General features: G+C 37.4%; 1 protein-coding gene across 2 annotated transcripts; it reads right to left on the bottom strand.

Moving 5' to 3' along the window:
* Positions 1-4,391: 4,391 nt before the first annotated feature.
* On the bottom strand, positions 4,392-17,685 carry LOC139978502 (small ribosomal subunit protein mS29-like). 2 transcript variants are annotated; one of them, XM_071988785.1, is made up of 12 exons: positions 17,567-17,655; positions 16,504-16,568; positions 15,377-15,544; positions 14,635-14,736; positions 13,812-14,013; positions 13,033-13,166; positions 11,339-11,419; positions 10,716-10,877; positions 10,160-10,219; positions 9,691-9,783; positions 8,603-8,717; positions 4,392-6,012 (listed from the first exon to the last, which is right to left on the bottom strand). In XM_071988785.1, exons 1-12 carry the CDS (start codon positions 17,607-17,609, stop codon positions 5,927-5,929), a joined length of 1,311 nt encoding a protein of 436 aa, XP_071844886.1. In that variant the 5' UTR covers positions 17,610-17,655; the 3' UTR covers positions 4,392-5,926. The 2 variants fall into 2 exon arrangements, with proteins under 2 accessions (XP_071844886.1, XP_071844887.1); XM_071988786.1 differs by having other exon boundaries at positions 4,393-6,012; positions 16,534-16,568; positions 17,567-17,685.
* Between the last annotated feature and the right edge of the window lie 286 nt (positions 17,686-17,971).

The following is a 17,971-nucleotide window of genomic DNA, read 5'->3' on the forward strand; positions in this document are numbered from 1 at the left end:
TGTGCGTGCGTGCGTGAATATATGTCATTCGGTTTAGTCTATAGTGCGTTGAGAATGGTTAACAGTGCCATAACCTTAACTTGACCTTGGTTTATTGTAGCAAGGGGGAAAAAAAGTCTCGCAAACAAAGTGACGTTTGATGCATGCATTCACGTAGGCCTATCATGTGGTTTGCACCTACGGTAGTGGTTGTAGCGCCATGGTTTGATTAAATAGCTATAGGCCGCATACTATCTCTCACCATCAATCACTTTTGACAAGATCATTTTAGTACCCTCGGCATATATTGGAACAATAAATATCACACCTTGCAACAGAGTTCATGGGTAGACATATGCTGTACTTTGACCATTCTTGGTCTTCATTGTATAGATTGTATGATTTCATACTGCGTACGATGCAATATTAGAAGCAAATGACTAAGAGAAAAATATCCGCTTAAATGTTGTAATTGAATGGCATTTCCTGTTGTACTTTTTAGTCCGCTATTTAAAAGTATAATCATTATTAAGAAATAACAGGTACCAGTGGTCAACCAAACGTTCGACACATTATATCGATGTAATAGTAAATATTGTCTACCTGCAGTAGATACTGTATGGACGGACAATATGTAGCAGGAAAACATGTTCCTTTTCCACGGAACAGTCATTTTTTGCTCGTCTCCAATTTAAATAAAAAATAATTCCGGCATGAAAACTTTTTAGAATTATGACATTTTATGCTGTCATAACAAAGTATCATGGGGTGAATAATAACAGATCTTTGAAGTAGTAGAAGTTACATTTCACTAAAATATTTCTAGAATTCTACTGAATTTCACAAGCTATTCAGTACTTCACCGGTAAGGTGTCACTCTCGGTGCGACGAATGCAATCACATGGTTGATCTGGCATGCGTCAGCTGACTTAGAATACGAACGTGATTGGCCAGGCCCTGTTTATGTCTAGGACGTACAGAAGGTCAAGATCATTGTTTTTACACAAGAAAGTATCGGAATTTGTCAAAATGTTTTCAATTACTTCTGTATCAAATTTCATGATTAAATTGCCGTAATTTGAAATTCGTGAGATGTGTAACCGATGAAATAGGCGCCGAACTCATGCAGTCCGTCAAGCAGTATTATAGTTAAGCTGGGAAGCATTATATATTAGTAACCTATACAAGCTATATTTAGAGTATGCAGGCATTCTCTGCTTGACTCGAGCTTAATGCCTCAGGGTTTGGGGTCCCTGCCTTGCATAGCTCCAGGTCCAGCTGACCCGGCTGGTAGCACATGGCAAGGGTCCCGTGCCAGGGTTACGGTGAATACGATGGCAGCAGGTCGTAGGATGCTGATACCAGCAGATGAACCAACCTTGGTCAATGGTGGTAATCAGTCAGTTGGCATGTGGAGGAACCAACAGTTTGGTCAACAGATGGCAGCATTGCCCAGTGAGCGGCAACTGCGGGCAACCCTGTCATTCCCTAGTCTGTTTCACATCCTTGTGTACCTCTAGATCAGACTGCCAGGGTCCAGAGAGGTAAACTAGTGGGGGCACGACAGCAGTTTTCCTTTTTTTTTTACAGTGCAAGGCGTTGGGAGCAGCTGAGGTTTTGCCTGTTACACTCAACAGTCATCATCGGTAGCGATGGACAGTCGAAGATATTTAGAGTGCTTTCCAACTATATGATGCTGAACAAAGAATGAATATAATTAAACCAAGAGTAAACTTAAAGTGATTTCAACGATAATCTATAAATATGAAAACTGTTTGGTAATTTCTTGCTTTGTTGTTGGTGGTGGTGGGGGGGGGGGGCTGAGAGGGGGTGAAAGAGGCATGGAATGAAAGGGTTCGTCCGAATACAAAAAGTCCCATCCCCTACATGAAAGGGCATACTTTATCGCCATCGAATGTGTTGCAAGTAAGTTTATGTACCCACGGAGCACATGCTCATTTATAGGGACTGCCGCCATTTCTTGTAATATAAATAGACGGGGGTATAGCTATAAAAGACCGCAATTGCGAATGTTGTATTGGACACACGTTTTTACCTTTGAACTTTATTCACGGTAAGGTTAACCACCGACGTTATAACCACATGTTATTATTTCTATTGCAACCTTGTACTTTTGCGATCATTGATTCAAATGATTTGAGATCAAAATTGATATCTGATGTAACGTTTAAGTTGTAAGCAACCCATTGCAAAATATTTATTCAAGAGAAAATTCTGTTCGAGTAATATCGGTATAGCATCGTTGAATCAACTCAAACCCACAAGCACGATTAACATCGAAAAATTGTCAGCATAGTTGTGGTATGAGGTGGGTTGGTGGAGAGGGAGAGGTTGGTGGGGGGGGGGGGAGGGGTGGGCAGTTGGTGGAGACGGATGAAAAATGCAATGCGTCGTTGCTTAAGCCTGCCATTGGTTGACGATCATTATGCGAGGTTTCCTTTACGTCTGAACGTGTGGCCTACAAGTCTTTCTTGACATGATAGCTATCATATTTGCCATCGAAAGATAAGTTTATGTAAATAAAAACGAAGAAATAAATACGAAAGTAGAGAGGATAAAGGCGAGCCACTCATAACCTCTTCGTCTGACACTCTTTGTTATTTTCTGTCAGTTTATGTATGCCGGGGAGGGGGAACTAGGGGGAGGCAGTGGCGGAGCGTCCATACAGTCAGGGGCGGATGACCCCCCCCCCCCCCCCCGACGGACTCAAATGGACTGCTGGCACCCTTTCCAGCTCTTTACCACTTTTTACTTATTCGCGATTATTGACTTTTTTATTGCGCTCTCATCTACCTACATTTGTCACATTTTGTTGGCGATGACACCTATTTATTCTTCGTTTATCTGCAAATTAGCCAGGTCCGGAAAGGGTCATTTCCGGCGATCTAGGGAGTATCTTTACTCAAAAAATTTCTGTACGCTACGCGCCAACCTGTGGTGGCGTTCCGCTTAGATAGTGTCGAAAGCGCCCCTACAGACAATTCTCGCCCCTCCTGACCAATACCCCTAGCTCCGCCACTGGGGGAGGGGAGGGGTAGGCTGGCTAAGGTCAGCCTTGTTCATCACCTGCTTGGTGAGAGGGAGAAAATGAGGAATTTTACCCATGTTATTTTCTCGTTCCCCTAATTGACTTACCAGAAGATAGTGGTGTATAATTTTGTGTGGAATCTAATGTAGCTAGGCTTTGTCGACATATATTCGAACAGCAGGTTCATAAGCATGCTAGTATAGTATTGTACTGCACTATTAAACAAATTATCATTTCATTGTACACTGTAATACAACATCCAATAACATTATTGTGGATGTTTTATATTATATTGTTATGATACAATATTATTGTATGATACCGTGTGAATCGGGTGATTGGAAGGGCGTTTGTAAACTGAAGGCAGTCAACAGGTGAAGGACAAATGAAAAACGGTTTAAACAATGGTTGAGTTCAGCGTTACCAGCGACAGTTGACGAAAAAACGCTAGATTTGCGAAAATAAAACCCTAGAAAACGCTAAATGGTAGTTTCCCTAACATTCGTGTTGTCTGGAGTCAATTTAGCACAGATTCGTAGGATGTATGGTCACCGATCACAAAATAGATTTTGAATAGTTGATTTGAGTGATAGTCTGACCCAGAAAATTTGAAAAAATATGGAAATTTTCGGTAGGAAATTCCGAAGATTGGGCAAAAATACTCAAAATAAATTTGGATGGGTCTCCAAGTAAGAATTTTGTCTAACAAATCTGAAAAGTGGTCAATTTTTGGTAATTTTAACTAGTTTTAGGCAAAAAACGGTAGAATTACCAAAATTAGAAAAAACGTGCGTTAGAACCCCACAAATGACTAAAAACGCTAGATCTAGTGTAAAAACGCTAACTCTGGTAACACTGGTTGAGTTATATTGTTGTAACAAGCAAGTACAGTATAGGCATATATTTGCAAGTTCTTAAACTGGCAGTTTCTTCAACTAAGTATTTTAAGGGTCTTTGAACAGGTGAATGACTCACATGACCAAAAAGTTTAAAACAATTACACTGACAAGTTCTGATATTTCCAGTTTTCACGACTAAGCCTTATAAGTTTCATTTGTTTTTTCTCTTCAATCCCCGAATTGCAAAGTTGTTGGAAATTCACATAGCATGTTTTCTTGAGATATCTCTTATTCTGACTTCTTTCTGTCCTTTCATTGGTGAAAGTTAGCCCTTGGAACCAGAAAGAGGAGGAGGAGGGGAAACCACACAGAGTAAAAACATTTTGACATTTTCATAATATTCGTGTGGTAAATATTTTTTGAGTCGAAAGCTTCATGGACCTTCTCCTGGCAGGCTTTTTAGTCGGGCTTTGGGGGGGGGGGGTGTTGAGTGTGAGGGTTGCGTGGGAGGGATGAGGGGTGACCATTCTTCAATATGGGGGAGGGGCACTTTTTCAAACTGCAGAGAGGAAGGAAAGTATGTTATGTACATTACCATATATTTATTATTTATACTTTGGTATGAAAAGGATGGTGAAGAGGCAACTGTTGTGGCACCAGAGAGAAATATTCAAAGCAAAGATTGAGAAAAGAGTGAATGCAATATACGAGGGTGTTAACACATATAAACCATTAGCGTCTGGGTATAACAGTGTTGGGATAAAATGAGAGTACTACACAAGTACACATATAAACCATTAGATTCAGGGTATAACGCAGTGTTGGGATAAAATGAGGGTGCTCTACATATAACCGGTCTTGGAATAATCAACCTCCCTGAATTCACTTTACAATCTTGGCAGGGTCATATCTCACTTCAAAATGGATGTCAATAAAGAAGACTTGTATCTTCTACTATCATCAGATCCAAGCTAGGTCAAGATTCAACATAAATATTCATGAATGACTAACAAGCCCAGCTTGTGTCAACGGTCACAATTCTTGTGGCACAAGGTTCTCTCAAAGCCACAAAAAAAAAGTAATGAAAGCTAATTGTCACAACCGTCAAAGAAATGCTCAAGTGTAACTTAATATTAGTATGCTGACCATTTAAGCATATCTTGCAATTTTAGAATCATTGTATCACTACCTTTAGTGTACACAAAGGATAAATAAGACCAAAAGCTCCCCCCCCCCCCTAAAAAATTTTTCTTAATTTTCAGGTCAATATCAGAATATTTGTGCTGTTTGCTTGCAGAATAGAGAGTATGAGTGGAAGATCGATAAGAAAAAGTGAAATTGCCCGTGGGCAAGGGAGTTTCTCACTGACTATAATTAAAATTTCAAATCGTTTTCCCTTTTTCACAAATCTAGACATACAATAATTGTAGAGTACACAAATATCATTATGGATACGATATAACAAATGTTCGATACCGTAATTCTTCCTGTTCATTCTCTTTAGAGCATATGATGTTCATTGTTGTCCAGATCTGGTAACATGTAAGCAGAAAAAAGACCAGCTTCATCATTCATGAATCCTAGACCTGCTCCTCTCCTTGTACTTAGAGAATGCTTCCTTGTAACTCTGCTGCTGGACCAATCCATCCCGCTCTTAGGCATCCTAGACCTCTTGTTGCGCTAAGAGATTGCTTAATCACATCCATGCTATCCTCCAATCCATTCAACTCGTAAGACCTCTTCTTGTGCTAAGAGATTGCTTAATCACATCCATGCTATCCTCCAATCCATTCAACTCGTAAGACCTCTTCTTGTGCTAAGAGATTGCTTAATCACATCCATGCTATCCTCCAATCCATTCAACTCGTAAGACCTCTTCTTGTGCTAAGAGATTGCTTAATCACATCCATGCTATCCTCCAATCCATCCAACTCTTAAGACCTCTTCTTGTGCTAAGAGATTGCTTAATCACATCCATGCTATCCTCCAATCCATCCAACTCTTAAGACCTCTTCATAAGACCTCTTAAGACCTCTTCTTGCGCTGAGAGATTGCTTAATCACATCCATGCTATCAATCGATCTAGCTCTGCAGGGTTCCTCTCGCTCAATTTCTTCAAGTAAAGCTTACCTTCGTCCGTCAGTACTGAATCAAGGAGAGGACATTAAATGAGAATTATTTAAGCAGAGTGAAGGCCCTCTCAGTGATTACATGCCATATTAACCATATTAAGCCAGTATTTAATTCAAGGGATAACTCTGTGGCAGACCAATTCAATATGTTTTTCAAGAGAAAACTTTTCCAAGGTGTTTGCTGAAAAACCCCAGCTCAATATCTTAATCCTAACTTAAGATACGAATGTAACCTATATTATGATTACATTGAATGGATAAAGCAACCCTCCTTTACTCTCTTCCTCTCCTGGGAAGTGGATCACTGTGGGTGGTCTATGATATCACCATGGCAACAGCTTAAACAAAAGTTATTTTGTTTGCATGTTCTCTGTCATGTCTTTTACAATTTCATCAAACTGTAACATATTTGTAGAAACTTGATTTACCTCTGTTGTTAAATGATTCTCATATTAAAAAGAAATAACACTTCACATCTGGTGGCTATATCCAATTTACTTATACTTCACATCGGGTGGCTGTATCCAATTTACTTATACTTCACATCTTGTTGGCTATATCCAATTTACTTACACTTCACATCTGGTGGCTATATCCAATTTATTGTACTTCACATCTGGAGGCTATATCCAATTTACTTATACTTCACATCTTGTTGGCTATATCCAATTTACTTTCACTTCACATCTGGTGGCTATATCCAATTTACTTATACTTCACATCTTGTTGGCTATATCCAATTTACTTACACTTCACATCTGGAGGCTATATCCAATTTACTTATACTTCACATCTTGTTGGCTATATCCAATTTACATACACTTCACATCTGGAGGCTATATCCAATTTACTTATACTTCACATCTGGTGGCTAAATCCAATTTACAGTTTTAGCTGTTTGCATACCCCTCTCAATAGCCAGCTTTTGAAGGGACTTGCTAACCATATAGTTTTTCACGGAAGCAGGACACTTCGCCCAACAACCATTTCGCCCAACTGCCATTTCGCCCAACCTTACCATTTTGCCCAACCAGCCTGGTCATTTCGCCCAACCAGCCTGGTCATTTCGCCCAACCAGCCTGGTCATTTCGCCCAACCAGTCTGGTCATTTCGCCCAACCAGCCTGGTCATTTCGCCCAACCAGTCTGGTCATTTCGCCCAACCTTGATTAAATATGATATTTCAAAAGGAAACGTTCGGGAATTGTTAACGTTACAGGATACGAACCAAATATTAAGGAAACTTGAGGATTGATCAGTGTGTTAGGGGTTAGGTTTGATAGTAAATGTTCGAATATTAAGGAATATTAAGGAAACTTGAAGTCCTTTACTTTGTATAGCTTTAGTAAGGAAACGTTCGGGAATTGTTAACGTTACAGGATACGAACCGAATATTAAGGAATCTTGAGGATGGATCAGTGCTTTAGGGATTAGGTTTGATAGGTTTTTATGAAGACCGATTCCCCTGTGTTTGTATAATAATATAACTTCCATTGTATGCGTAAACGCCTAAAGTAGTGTAATCCTCCCATTATACCCGAAATAACTGCTCAGACTCCGATCGATATCGAGCGGACCTCACTTTTTTATTTACCTATTACGAAGTAACCTAACCCAAAATAAATCAAATTAAACTAGTGGAATAGAAAAAGTAATATTATTCTGACTGAATATTAGTAAAAATAAGGTTGGGCGAAATGACCAACACGGTTGGGCGAAATGACCATGCAGGTTGGGCGAAATGGCCATGATGGTTGGGCGAAATGACCATGCTGGTTGGGCGAAATGACCAGGCTGGTTGGGCGAAATGGCAGTTGGGCGAAATGGTTGTTGGGCGAAGTGACTAGAAAGCGTTTTTCACCTGACCACTTGACCAGAACACACCACTTTGTTTGTTTTGACTGTAGCAATAAGTGTGATACCTTCAATGACCAGACAGAACTAACAAAACCTTTCACCTTAAATCTTCTGGACTGTGTAATACCCTCCAGGGAGATAAGTCTCAACTTCATTTTTTTTTTAACTTCTCTAGCTAAACATGACCAAGGTGTACATTAGCTACTAACTATATAGTACTAAATAGATTTTGATATTGTCAAATTGCTATGTTTTCTACTTCACTACAAATTGAGCCCTAGCACAAAACTAAATGAATTATTAAACAGAGAAACTTACAGGGCATTGACTTAGGTCAACTTTTAATAGAATTGCATGTTAATTTTCATAAACAAACAAATACTTGCAATTCATTTGTTTTACTAGGAAATAATGACCAAACAAAGATGTAAATGTTGTTGTGTAAGGAAATCTTTAGGACAGGATATTAGTTCACTTTTATGCCCCCAATCAGGTCCTGTACAACATTTTAGGGGGATGGGGAAGGGAAAGATATGGGGGATGGAATGGTCACCTTATTAACCAAATCAAATAACTGCATAAAATAAAGTATCCCTATTATCATCTGACCAGTCCAGATGTTCCTAGACTTCTGTAATGAATAAAACTAAGATGGTGAAGGCCAACAGTTTTGTCCTAACAGTTACATCATCATCATCATCATCATCATCATCATGCAAACATACTAGCACTTTATATCCAGCTTACCATTTTCATTCTGTATCCAACTCTTACTGTCATAGTATGCCATTTGACTTTCAAATTCTTTCTCAGAGTAATTATCGACAAAGACTGGGATGAACGGATCCATGTGATCAAAACCCTTCAAACAAAAGACGAAATAAATCAATCAAAACAAAAAAAATAAAAAAAATTGGGGATTTACAATTCCAGGAACTACTTAACATTGCACGAATGATGAGGAATTTTATGCAAAGTTCCAAAGAGCAAACAAAATAGGAATGAAAAACTACTTAGCTCTACCAACAGAGCTATCTTGATGTGGGTCACAGTGGATGGTATTACAGGAATTGAACTGTACCAACAGAAACAATCCTGGATCTCCTGCTGCAAGATAAGGAAGGCTCTTATACTTGCTGATATATTCATGCTGGCTTGAATTAATATTTATCCTGGATTTCGCTAAGAAAAGGTAAGAGCCGTATGCAAACTGCTGCGTTATGTGCTTATTAAGTAGTTTACCTCGATGTAACATTAAACATTTAAAATGCAGCTAAAACCTTTGGCAGACTGGCTTTATTTCAGACAATGAAACATAATTTGGCATTAATGTGAAAATATTATACACTTCAAATGTAAAGATGAGAATGCATATATCTTTAGTTTCATTTGGCCACAGTAGAGAGAGTTATATGATCTCTGCAGTGGGTTTTGCTCTGTTTACATTAATTAATCAAAATGCATGTACGTGCATATTATTTATTCAAAGAGGAATTAGGGAAAATATGTTTCCACATCTCAAACTTGTCACTGTAGAAACAGCATGTGAATAGCATAAGCCATCGCAGTATGTTTGTCCACAGCTGGTGACATCACCCACCACCTTCTCACGGTAAGCTAGTTTTCAGCTGGCAAAACTTTACATTATTAAAAACTTTGGACTTTCAGTTGAATACAGCTTTGCATGCCACTCTTTGAACTAACACAATCAACAGATGATGTCTAAACAAAGAAGTGCTTAAAAGACACAAAAATCATTGATGTATTACATTAAAATTAGTTAATTTTTTAGTAACTTACAATTAAACCAAATGAAAAGGAGATGCATGACTTACCTTCTTGCCGAGGAGGTAAAATGGGGTGTATTCCTTGTTTGGCTGCTTATAACAAAACTGTTGATCTACAGAGGTGACAATACTTCCGTTTATCTGAAAAACAACGACAATGATTGGCAGTTACACTTTTGGCATGACACAAACCTCTGAATTAAAAATAACGATGAAATGTTTTGTACCACAGTACCTGTGACCAAACTCTTGAGCAAAATAAAGTTATTCCAAGCACTTGTCAGCACTGATTGGACTTTCTCCAAGTCTACTCATGTCTTATGGAGGGGTTTCATAGAGGGCTACATACCAAATGCTGGCATATTAACAGCTTGACACAAATACTATATACTTTAAAACGATGTAAAAGTTCAAAAATATTTTTGTTCCTACAAAAGCTTATGTCTAACTGTGGTCTACTACTGTACAAACAGCAAGTTACTGTTTTGTAAAGATTTGTATGAAAATGACTACATACCCAATTTCCTTCCAGAAATTTCTTGAAGTGCATGTGTAAGGTAAGTTCTTCAACAGGAATCTATGGTTGGAGAAATAATTAGCAATAATAAATGATTTTAAAGAAAGATTCACATTAATTAGTCAAGATTAAGATGAGACAGTAAAATGAAAGATACATTAAATACCAACAGCCAAAATACACAGAGAAACATGACAGGTAACTACACAAAGTCTATTTATTTAGTGATTTCAAAACAATTGACGGGGCAAAATTGAATGCTGAGAAATGGGGATTTATTTTGTACATTGCGTGATTTGAGGTAAATCACACTTAAAGCAAATCCATGGAGATTGCAGGCCATTCTGAAGAAGATTTTGTTCGGATTACACCCCCAAACTTTTACACATTCATATGTCTTTCTACAGCAGATAGGACGTTTCTTAGCATCTCTTCGTTTTGTTCTCTATTTTTTTCTCTCTATATATATATATATATATATATATATATATATATATATATATATATATATATATATGTCTATACAAAAGCATGCAGTTCATATACAGGCACTCACAATATATCCTCCTGTTTTCCTGAAGGCTGTTTCATGAGCAAATAGTCCATTCATGGCCTTAATTGCAAACAACATCTTGAACTCTTTGTTGAAGCTATGGAGTCGAAGTTCCCTCAGAATAACCCCCACTACATCTGTTGCATTCTTTGGTCTTGTAATTCCCTAAAAACAATAGCAGCCAAACAGGCAGAGGATAAATAGGAAATGAGAAATTATTCCAAACAGCATATAAATTATTCTCGTCTTCTTCTATTCTTTCTCTTACCAGAGTTAACCATCAACAAGCTTCTCTATCTTCCCGTACGACAAGAAAGATGGCTAGGCTCGCTTAACTCATACACTATACCTATGATTTAATGTGTTTAAATTTAACTAAAATACACTCATATTTAGCAATTAATTATCCTCAACATTTTCAGCATGTCACCGCTCACTCAGCTATAAAGCAAAGCATTATAAGACTGTCACAGCAATGATTTTTCCTTTTTTCTACTTTTTATGAAATATTAACATTTTATTACAATGTTATAGTAAGCCAGTTGTTCACAACAACTATGTAAATCCCACTAATTGCAACAGTGTACAGGTCATGGTCTATGTTATAATTATTCAGTTATCTCTACCTGCTCCAGCACTGCTATAAGAGGTTCATCTTTGTCGGTGGCTTCTCTCTTATTCCAAACGTACCTCTCGCTTGTTTTTAGCTGAAATGGGAAAGCAGATGGTCAAAGCGAAGTTACTATTAATGGCAAAGGTATCTGTTAGAATTACAATATCATTCAACCAAGACAGAAGGAATAACACTAAAGTTGTTTGAACAACAAAATGTAATCAAGGACTGCACTTTGCTTAAGCGTGCAAAAAACTGCTTCGACGACGGACGTAATCCAATCACCTCAATTGTTATGACCTAGTTTTCTGAGGTTGTCAGGTCCCATCATTGTCTTACAAAAGACTCCCACACACAGAATGACTAATGAGAAAGAACACACAGAACAATTGATTTCTGATAAACAATGGGTGTTCCTTCAATTCAAAAAATCATTTCCATGTGATTGTTTTAAATTTCCATTTGTTGAAACTGGCAGTTTTATTCATGAAAGACCACACATGGCTGATTTACCAGTCAGAAGAGAGCTATACATGCTGAGTATCTTTCTGACTGGGACCCACGCAACTTAGAAGTGGCAAAATCTTGATTATTCGTAATCTTAAGCACCTTTCACCCTGCACAATTATTGAAGATTATATATTTATTACAACAGCTGAGATGAGTCAGGTCACATTCAGACGGGCAGTGTGTGGCCATCTTGAGAGGTCAAAGTATCTAGCAAACTTGCCTTGCAAACACAACAAGCATATATGATATCAGCTAAATACTATGAAAAGGGGAACCAAGTATGACTGTGACATTGTGAAATGACTCATAATTTTACTCACTAATATTTTCAAATTTTGGTTTACTAAAATTGTGTGTGTATGTGTGTATAAGAACCCCCAAGAACCCTCATTGGCTTATCAAAGCCGCAAGCTGACTGAAGTCAGTCTCTTACATTCATATTTAACGTCCATGATTATGAATTGTTAATTGTCAACAACTCTGTGACTGGAAGACATACATTAATCTGCGTCTGACTCGAACCGGGGACCTTATGATTGAAAGGCACCGGCGTTAACCACTGAGCTAACACTCCAAGTTGTCAAGTCTTGAATTCCAAGTCTTAAAGTCCAAAATTGTCAAGTCTTAAAAGAAGAAAACAGCCATTTCACATCCCAATGAGGAGCAGGGCTACGTATGCTTTATGGGAGAAATATTTGAAGAAATTTGGCACATGTCAGCCAATTTCAGACTACAATGATAAAATCATATGGTATTAAACACCAGTCACAAGCTGAAAATAATATGATGGCAAACAGTCCACTTCATTTTTAGCTTGGAAACAATGTGTTCAATAAGCAAGTCAGTAATGTTTACATGTTCAATTCTACACAGGACTCTTCCGTTATTACATCATCATGAGGGTAATATTGTTTCCAGTGGTTAAATATTACCGTTCTGACGTCAAACAAGAAAGAAATTAAGTATAGGTTCTTTCAACTGCTTACTTTGTTCTCCAGTCCACATGTTCACATACTTTTGATATTGTTTTTGATATAAATGCAAATGATACAGAACCTTGAATGCTAATTAATAGCAATTAATAGCAATCATATGAACAGATGTGTTGATATGATGAAATGTAACTTAATAACTCCATAAAAAGTCAATTGGAAACAAAATCTGGTTCACTCCAGCAAAGAGAAATGTCAATTTTACCTGTTTAAGGAAAGCTTCATTCCTGAGTTTGAACTGTTTCAGCCAATCGGTTGATGTTATTGGTTGGTCGTACATTCCTTCATGTGACGATGAATCGATAAAATCGTACTTGTTTTTGAGGTTAAGGTTATTAGCTGTAGACAAGATAAGGAATGATGTTTACCTGTCATATGTAATCTGTCAAGAAGGAATACCTTATGATGTAAGTTGTCAAAAACGAATTATATCTTTCTACAATAAGTTGTGAAAAGAATGAAACTTTAAATTGCATATTGTATTATAAGAGGATGATCATTTCTGGTAAAATTGTGACTAAGAAATTGAAGAGGCTTTATGATTCCTAGTCATAAAATGTTCCATTCATTTATCTGATTGAACAAATGTTAATATTCAAATATATATATATATCCGAGATCCGGCTTTAGGAATTACAAATGACCTCAAGTTGGTTGGAATCATGTTTAATCTATAGAGTAAGGCAAAATATGTCAACAAAAACAGAACTAGTATTGCTCGATACAGGTGACAAACGTCTACAGTGGAATTACGACCTTCCTTTCCCGTTTCAAACCTCTGCAAATACAATCAGCGCCCATAGCCTAGTGGTTAGGGTGTCCACATATAAAGCGGGGGTCCAGGCTTCGAATCCCGGTGGAGGCTGGAAGTTTTTTCACTGTTCTGGATTTTCCCACTAATTACGTTTTCAAAATATATATATATATATATAAATATATATATATATATATATATTTCCCTAGGATGCACATACTTAACCATACCTGAGTGTACATGAGCAATGAGCCAGCCTGCATTGTGACAGTAGTGTATGACATGGTTTAACGTCATCGTTTTACCGCTGCCTTTCCGACCGAAGACGACATACTTTAAGGCAAGATGGTCAAAATTTGTGTGTTTGATAAGTTGGATGATCTCCACTGCAGGTCTACGAACCATGACGGCTGCTTCGTTAAATGGTTTTATCTGTCAAAACAATCACAGAGCAGAGTAAATAGTCATTTATGCTTCGTGACTGCAGTGTCCTGGTCATCGATCTATATAACTGCCTCAAGGTTAGATTAAAAATTTAAGTGACTTTAACAATCATTTTTAGAACCATCATTTTAGCTGTTAAAGAAGAATAGTCAAATTTGTAGACTACTAAACATTGTCTGTAATGATTTCCTCACTCATCAAATTAACAAATTAATTACCCATCCAATTAACATTTCAGCTACTGCTATCAGCCCACATAACACCAACCACGTTGTATACATATTGTGTTAAATGCCAGTACCTCATAAAAGGTCTCTACTACACCCCACAGATCATTCATCAATGACATTCCCCAATGAGGGATGCCCCTTCCGTGCTGTAGCATTCCATTTTGTCTCATTGTTTTGTTTTGTCTATTGTTCAGATTCACATCCCTTAACCTCATCAACACACCTAAACAATAGAACTTCTTCTGAGGATGATGGTGATTTATTTCAAATGACATCTGGGGACTTGGAATTCCTTAGTTTCAAGTCCTCACACAGAATACGAAACAAGTGCAGGCCAAACATAGAAGAAGAAAAAGAAAGACAGGAAAAAGGCCCTTACCAATCGTTCCCATCTGGTCGAATAACCAACAGGGAAAACTCTTTTGACTTCATCTTGTGGAATTGTATAAAAAAGACCCTCATGCTGTAAGGTATGATTGAGCTGGAAAGAACAAGTTGAGGTACAATGAAACAGAAGAAATCAAGTGAATGTCAAAACCCCCAGATGTCTGGACAACCGTAAGTAATGTTAATTCTGGCAAATAATTATGTTATATCTTAGGGTACTACAGCAAGAGAGTCCATATATGTTTGAATGATATAGTATTAAAGCAAAATAGCTCTTACATGAAAAAAAAAACATTTCTGTAATTATTAGGTGAAAAGTATACCTCTTTTTCTTGACTTGAAATGAAGGTAAAGTACTACCTGATCATGTTAAAAGAAACTAAGCCTGTTGCTGAGTATTACTCAAAAAAAATTGTAATTGGGCAATCAATCTGAGGCACTCACTGAAACAGAAATTTTCACCAAATGAATGTTACTTTAATGCCTATCGATAAATGCTCTGTTTGGCTCTCCAATCCTCCTTGTTCAGAATGTTTTTCATGCTAGTGCAAGAAGCAATATTATTGATCGGAAATATTCAAAATGTTGAACCTGATTTTATTCAGTGTAAAGCACGATGAGTACAGCTAATAAATAAATCTATTGTTGAATGGGATTGCACTACAGAGAAATATCAAAAGTTTCCTAGTCAATGCAAAACCTGCTTTGAGGAAGGATAGCGGAAGAAAACATACCGGGTTAGTCTCTGAAGTTCTAAAATATTCTGATCTATGATCTTTGGTAACAGTTAAGTCATCTGCCAAGGGAAACCTGTTAGCTGCATGGAGATGAACGGTCCGACCCTGCAGTGCAATAATTCGGGCCAAGCGACTACAAGAAAACATGCCTCCAGAAAACAGATTCTGAAGATAAATAAGGTGAAATAGATGTGCATGATATATGTAATAAATATCAAAGAGTTGTATATATTCAAGTAGCAATTAACAAATGATAATCTGAAATATATATCAAGCAGAGTAGTTTTGTTGTATTTGTTTTTAATATTCACTAGTGATAGAAATATTAAATAATGCAGCAGTACTGCAATACTTTCGAATATCAAGACCATAAACTTCCAATCCCACCTGATAATCCCAATGTTTATCCCAATGATATCCCACCTGATAATCCCAATGTTTATCCCAATGATATCCCACCTGATAATCCCAATGTTTATCCCAATGATATCCCACCTGATAATCCCAATGTTTATCCCAATGATATCCCACCTGGTAATCCCAATGATATCCCACCTGATAATCCCAATGGTTATCCCAATGATATCCCACCTGGCACTTGATAATCCAAATGTTTATCCCAATGATATCCCACCTGATAAATCCAATGTTCATTATTTAAACAATTTAGTCAGTAAACAGTTCTCTCAGGTATTTCCAAACAATCTTTAGCTTAGAATAAGTAAACCGTTTGGAATTTAGAAGATAATGAATCAAATTTTGCAAAACACGATCTCAAAGAGCTTAAGTAAAGTAGTATTCACAGCATTTGACTTACCTAAGAAATATCACACAATTAGCTCTTTTTCATTGACTATGTGATTGTTTGCCTGAAGTTTATTAAACTTTGATTTCGGTATTAGAGAAACCTCTGCTGTAAAGTGACTTTCACCAAAAAGCAACATTCTATACCTGTTCACAAGGACTAAAGAAATTAAAAGCTTTTATAACTTTCATCTAATTTACCTGCAGCTTCTATTGGACATAACAACTGAAAGACCTGATAAACTTTGGAATGTTTCTGATAAACTGAACAAAATTCTTTTAAAGTTGGTTAGAAAAACATTGACAAATAATGCACTCACTCCTGAAATGACATTGATGAGGTTATTTACCTTGCAAGAGTGTAGAAGATGAATATGACCAGCACCTACGGATATAAAAATGAACATTTAAGGCGTGAAATTTTAAGGAATCACAACAACGGCTTAAAGAGTTAACATAAACTGATTATACAAAGGAGGTATGGCAACTAAATCTTCAAGATTTCATCTATAATCCATATTAAATAAAATTACAGCGTGAATAAACGACAGTTAGGGAAAGCTCACAAACTTGGAAGCAATCACAATGATGGCTACTGTACATTACAACTGTCTCAACCGGCATCTTTTCCTAACAAGTGGGATTTCTTGAATATTTAAGCAAATAACATTCTTTCATTACAATTTACCAAATGTACCACAAAGCATGTGACAGTTCCTTTAGATCTACACAATTACAATGTTTCCAATCATTTCAATTACCAAACAAGAGAAGAAGACATGTTTTACAGTGATCAAGTGTGTGACTAAATACAAGTATCAGCTGCAGACTAGAGCCTTCTGTATGTCTAACTCATACACACTAATCTACTTTATGAATAGCTGTCTCTACATTTGGTGTCAATCGCGAATGATAATTAACCCTGTACAAAGTCAATTGTCATTCGCTGTCATTCGTTTTAGTTTGTCCTTATAACAACGGTGTTTCAGAAATGACGTTAGCAAGCCACATCGTTAGTTAAACAATTCCCCTCTCTGTGTATGAATTGTACACTTGCTCTCGGAGATTGTTTGGATCTTGATGCAAAATTTCAAAGTGCCAAGCATTTGGTTGAGTTAACAGGAGAGGGAGGAAGGAGCAGTGAACGGTAAACGATATTATTATATTACCACTGTTAGGCTAGGCCTTACACTGTTAGGCTAGGCCTAATAGTTAGGCTGTAGATGGGACTAGGCTATGAAATAATTTAAGCCTGCTACTCAGATGAAAACAAGTAAAAAGACCACCCAAACAAGGTTCATTTTATGTCATTCAATCTCGTTTGTAAACATCATGGTAAAATTCACGTTGGGATAACATTCCTAGCAAAGTATCAATAAATACCTCTGCAGACCGACGGGACTTGCTTCATTAGGGGGGCTGCCATCTTTGAAAAGTATCGCAAGGAACGCCAATTTAGGTCGTAAGTACAGTTCTGATCACTCGAGAATAAATACCTTTCATTTATTTATGGAATCGATATCATCCAACGGGAATATTGCGTGAGGCAATGCAGTGCTCTGGAAATATCATGATCTTTCACGTTGCAGTGTTAATTTAGTAACGTGTTGGGTGTTGGTTACATGTTGTTTTGAGAACAAGTGAGAACAATCCGTGCCCGTGCAAGTTTCGATACACCAGCGTCGTAACGATGAGTCTGTGGGCCCTTGTGTCCAGGGAAGGAAGGGCCCCCTGACTGCTGCGGAGAATCAACCGATGTGCGCGCAGGGTATATCACGAGCGCAGAGC

The sequence above is a fragment of the Apostichopus japonicus genome, chromosome 13 (genome assembly GCF_037975245.1).
Source record: "Apostichopus japonicus isolate 1M-3 chromosome 13, ASM3797524v1, whole genome shotgun sequence".
Classification (NCBI taxonomy): domain Eukaryota; kingdom Metazoa; phylum Echinodermata; class Holothuroidea; order Aspidochirotida; family Stichopodidae; genus Apostichopus; species Apostichopus japonicus.